This window comes from Atta cephalotes, assembly GCF_000143395.1.
Source record: "Atta cephalotes unplaced genomic scaffold scaffold00016, whole genome shotgun sequence".
NCBI lineage: Eukaryota > Metazoa > Arthropoda > Insecta > Hymenoptera > Formicidae > Atta > Atta cephalotes.
The window spans coordinates 5,604,909-5,610,777 of record NW_012130080.1 but is presented as its reverse complement, the minus strand read 5'-3'; the positions used below and the strand labels follow the sequence as shown (position 1 = coordinate 5,610,777).

The window sequence follows — 5,869 nt, the reverse complement described above, 5'->3', positions numbered from 1 at the left end:
AATATTTATTATTTATTTTCTTTAAATTTAAATACTTTTTCAGAATTTATACTTTTTCTTGATCGAATTATGCTACTTTGAAGCTAAATCTGCATTTCTTACAAATGTTGAAATTCGGCGAAAAAAAATTTTTTCTCTCTTCAATTTTGCAGAATTAAATTTAAAGACAATCAAGAGCATGTTAAAATACAAATTTCGAGCTTCAAAAATTTTTAATTTTTGGCAAGCCAATATTCTTATGATGCTAATCCTACAGTTCTCTGACTGCAGTTGATGAAATTGGCCTTGAATATCGACTTAAGATTACATCACACAAACCGCATAAACATATGCATAAAGCAAATTATCCTTTAGTTTTATTATATAAAGCAAATAATCACGTTTTATATATGTCTTTATAGGAAAAATACGATTGGATAATTTTGTTTATGCATGTACATTTATGCGACTATGTAACTTGTATGGATATACCCTAAAGCCGGTTCTACATTAGTTACAAGCCGATTGCAAATTTGTTGTGACAGCTCTGAAGCGTTTCAGAATGCATTTCAAAATGCAAACTTCAGATTGGCTGGTCGAAACAAACTTGTGATCAACTTGCAACTAATGTAGAATCGGCTTAATAAGCCATTAGTTATAAATCAGAAAGCAAAAGTGAAAAATTAACGATTGTGATTGGTCAATTTTTAACTTCTGACTTCTAGTAGAAGGCTCATAAACCAAAGAGCAGAGACTCTTGCATATAACACATAAGGCATAAGAAATTGAATCAATCAGAATTCTTTATTTCATGGAAAGGAAGGAAACGAAGGACTTCGATTGATACATTTTCTTATATATTACGTGTTATGAGTTATGCAAGTGCTGTGCTCCTCACTTAAGAGAGGTTATGTTCTGATATATATTATCCTAACATGTAATAATAAAAATTTATATAGTGTAAACTACAAGAGATTCCACTATTAGTGTATCTCATACATTAAATTCAATTTCAGCAAAATTAAATTAAACATATTACTGTGCAATATGCTCTGACGCTCGACGCTGCCATGTAAAGGCGCCTTAACTCTCTATTCGCACTTCGCACTTGTCGTTAGTAACCAATGCTGCGATTGGCTGCGATAAAAAGGAGACTAACGGAAGACGGCGCGCATGCGCGAGAGGAGTAGCGCGCGAGAGAGACAACGTGAGTTTTGCCGATTTCAACGAAAAAAATCAGTAGCCGTGGTGGGGTGGATAACACACGGGATATACACGGAGGGAAAGAGGAGGGCCAACAAATTGTGGCTGGTGTTCAGTGTTCTGTGCCGTTGGTCGTCCTGTTGATGATTGCTGTCGACGCCGTTGGTTTTTACATTTGTTGCGATTTTGGGAAGATAATTGTTTCGTGATAACGGGCGAGCGCGAGTGACGTTTCATGTTGAACACGAGAGTGGTGCGGAGGACCTCGCGGCTGTCGCCTGCGCGATAGCATTTTAAATGATCGGCGACGGGACGGACGAGTGTCGTTGCACGTCGAAGACGGGAGGACACGCTCAGCAAGATTTGCGCGTACAAAGGGGAGAGAAGAGAGGGCCGATGTTGTAACGTACAGGGCCAAGATGGAAGAGCGTAGCGTCCACAGCAGTATCGGCGATATAAATAGTGCGGAGGCGACCAAAAGTAAGCGCGAATCTGTCAACGTTAAATCATCCACGGCGCCGTCAAGCAGACGGGAGAGGACGGTGACGTCGTTGCGCGGTCGACGGATCGACACTCGACTCGCCGCCTCTGCCAAAAATCCTTAAATCCTTAATCCCTGAGCGATTTTGAATTTTTCGAACTTTGGGCTGCGATCTCGCGAATTCGCATTGACAATGATCTCGCATTTTTCACGGGAAACGTCCCCGGTCATGTAAAAACGAAAATCCACGAAGAGATCCCTGTATACATACAGTTTTAACGAACCGATTCGTTTTCTTTACTTCCAAACTTTACGAAATTTATGACTCGGCATGGTCAATCAATGTCATAGTATTATTTTTTCGGATCTTTCTAGATTACCGCTTTTAAAGAAAAAAAAGTAGAAGGAAAATGAGAAATTTTTTGTAGCTCACGTCTGTTAGTTTTACAAGCTCGGCCTTGAATTGTCCAAAATTATATTGGAGACATGATGTCTCTCTCCGTGACGAATGTCCTTTACGAAACTCCTTGAAAATTACAATGCTGTTTCTCACAGTAATTCGTGATTCGCTCGTTTCTGTCTCCGTCTGTTATCTCCCTCTCTCATTCTGTTGTTTTCTCCTTCTCGCTCTCGCTTCCTATCTTTTTCCTTCTCTCTCTATCCTTCGTGCTTTTCGCGAGTTAATTATCTTACGCCGAGCACGTGAATGGTGCGTACAGATGTATACATGTATACGCGACTTCCCGTTGCCTATGATACGAGATTAGAGCTTGTGTACTTTGTATAACAATGTTTGAACTTTACAGGCACGCTGACACGACTAAAAATAGTGTTTTCTAACAAATCTTTCTAACTTGTCGAAGTCATAAGACGGTAGTGATTTATTGATGAAAGAAAATTCATATTTTCATATTTATTCATGCGCGCATATGTAATGTGCACGCACACATGTATAAATAAAAAATTTCTACTCACTGAGAAACACTAAACTAATTACCACCCTTAATTATGTCGTGTACCCTTCATCTAACAATAATATTATTTTGTAATTATGTTATAATATTATATATAATAGTGTTTAAATAATATAATATATCAATATTATATTAATTTTTTATTAATATTAAAAAATTCTTAATAGTAAATAGTGAAATTATTAATACTGAAAATAATATTATTGTTATGATTTTTATATTTTTGCATTATGTAATCAAGTTATAAAATGAAATATTTAAAAGTTATCTTCCACTCTTAAAAATGTTGATTTAACAAAATTAATATTGTTATAATTTAAATAATTAAATGTAAATCAGTAGTGCCAATGATAAAAGTTGATGACAAGGTAATTATTTGTTATCAGCCTTAATAATACCACGCAAGAAAAGGATATGCTTAGTTGGTACAACCTGCAATGATCCTGCACTTAATGTTGCTGTTCAGCAATTCAAAGTGCCAGTACTTAAATCTGAAACTGGCACAGAATATGTTGAAGATACTACCTACAATACCTATTTTATACTCAAACAATTTGAAGGGTCCGAATATGATGCTTTATGCAAGAGTGCCCATAGGTTTGTACATAATAATGTATTATAGTTTATAACGTATAAAACGTTTAATAATTATATAATTTTTTTAAATTTTAATATTGAACGATAAATTCTAATGATTATTCGTTTGCCTTATGTTTTGTAGAGTACTGGGACCTACGGCTCTGCTACAATTGGCAGAGAAAAAAGAACCTTTGCCCAGTATTAAAAGACCAATGTATACACAAGCTATGGTAGGCACAATAGTAGTATTTAGTGGATTTCGAGCTAGAGAGGATGAACTGGTCAGTTTATTTTACAATTCCGATTATTTACAATTTTTATGACATTTTATATATATTTCATATTTTTATAAGGTAATGTATTTTTTAACAGCGCAAGTTAGCTAATATGATTCTTAATATGGGAGGTAGCATCCGAAAAGAGATGGGTATTAAAGTGACGCATCTTATTGCAAATCATTGCAGTGGAGAAAAATACAGATACGCTGACACATTTGGATTGCCTATCATGTCGATAGAATGGGTGATAGCATTGTGGAATACCAAAGACGATATCTCCACATATGCGAACAATGAGGAATTGGTAGGTGTTAGTTAAAGATAATAATTTCAAGATAAAATTTTAATATTTTATAAAAATGTTTAATAAAATAAATTATAACATTAATTTATAATAATTACAATTATTTTATTGTATGTAACATTTGAATAAATTTTGATATTTAATTCCAATATATAATTCTAGTGTCTTCAAGGCACGACGCGCGATTAGTTTGTTAAGTGCCACTGAAGGTAGCAATAAAAAGATAAAGAAAATACATTTGTGTATGTATGTGAACAATCGTAGTGCAGAATCTGCATTGCACTCATATCTCTCTATTGCTATCTCTGAGCGCTTAGTATGATAAAGCGATATAGTGTTCTCATTCGAATTTTAATGGTAACATTATGATAAGAATTTCCTTAGTTTTAAAAACACACTTAATTCTAATTGCAGATAGCAACTTATAAACTAAAGCCATTTTATGGGGCAAAAGTATGTTTTTCTGGTTTTCCTGAAGAAGAGAAGAAGCATATGTGTGAAGTTCTGGAGCAACAGGGCGGCGAACCTACTGAGATCGATGATCCGAATTGCACTCACGTCGTAAGTATTAATATAATTTTCACATTATTTATAAATAATTTTTTATATACAAATTTTTTTATATGACACTACATCACATAGACATTTATGTATTACATAAATGCTTTAGGTGGTAGATATATCCGGCCTTTTCTACAAGAGAGCAAATGTGGACTTATATTTTAAAAATACATCCAATAATCCACCTTCCTTAACGTATATTAAATCAACTTCCTCTTCTTTTTATCCTTATTCAAATTCAATTTTTAATACAACAAAAACTGATTATAGTATATCGAGTTCATCGAAAAATAATTCATTAATCTCATATATACGTGATGTAGAATATAATAATCAGTGGAACGATCTCATTTCTATATATGATATCAGTCAAGATTCTGCTATTAGTATGAATGATAATTGTCTCAATTTGCAAAATTCAATTATTAAATCTGGAAACTTATATCATTCTTTCACAGAGCAAAGTGATTCTGGTATAGATATAACCAGATCATCTAATTCATCTTCAATTTTTATGTCAAATAAATATTCAATTCCAACACCACCGTCAATAATAAGCAATAAAAATGTTAAATTCTATATTTCTGAAAGTTCTTTGTTCGATAACGGAATATCTTCTTGTGAAAACTCGTCGAATTTTCCAGCTAAACCAGATGATTTCAAATCGTCGTCGTCTTACGAAAAAAATAACGAATGTAATCCTTGTTTATCACCAATGAATAATAGTACATCTTTAAAATATCGTAAAAATATTCATTACGTACAGAATAATACATCAAAAAGTAAAATAAAACGAAATATAAAATGGAGAAAAACTAATTCCTGTCCATTTATTCATAAAATGACGACACTTGAAAAGTATAAATTCATGAAAACGCGTTCGTATCCGAATATATTGAAACATAATGAGGAACAATATAGCGATACTTTTTTGCGCAACGCATTAGGTGAAAGAAATAAGCCTTTATCCAAATCGCACACATCTTTTTTCTCAAAAATCAACCACTTTTCTTTCTGTCCAATATTTTCAGACAGTAAGAAAGATATTTCCACCAGTTCGTACTATTGTCCTTCCGAGAAAACTCTTTTCAAAAAGAAATATACATCTTTATCCAAATCTTTCCCAATGTCTACAAAAATTTCAAATACTAAACACAACTTACAAAATACTTCTATATTTGATGGAAAAAGTAACAATGTATCATCTGCACCACACGATTTGAAAACTGAGTGCACAGATTTGAAGACACAGGATAAAGCATTACTCGTGGTATTTATTTTCTTTTTTTTTGGAAGATAGGGTTTTGGAAGATAAGGTTTAGTAATTTTATCTGTAAAATAAAATAATTTTACGTGGCTTTAATCATGTAACGTAAAAAGAAACGATTTACTGGGTATATAGTATTTACTAATTTAAATAAAAAATATTTAATGGACACACACACACACACACACACACACACACACACACACACACACACACACACACACACACACACACACACACACA

The 5,869-nt window shown here is 33.3% G+C and overlaps 1 protein-coding gene across 1 annotated transcript in view; it reads left to right on the top strand.

Moving 5' to 3' along the window:
• Window positions 1–1,601: 1,601 nt before the first annotated feature.
• Window positions 1,602–5,869, top strand: part of LOC105618380 (protein ECT2) — an 11,169-nt gene continuing 6,901 nt past the window's right edge. Inside the window, exons 1-5 of the mRNA XM_012199921.1 lie at window positions 1,602–1,662; window positions 3,024–3,234; window positions 3,359–3,497; window positions 3,589–3,798; window positions 4,213–4,359. Of these exons, the coding sequence (XP_012055311.1) occupies window positions 1,602–1,662; window positions 3,024–3,234; window positions 3,359–3,497; window positions 3,589–3,798; window positions 4,213–4,359 (768 nt within the window). The remainder of the gene's footprint in view (window positions 1,663–3,023; window positions 3,235–3,358; window positions 3,498–3,588; window positions 3,799–4,212; window positions 4,360–5,869) is intronic.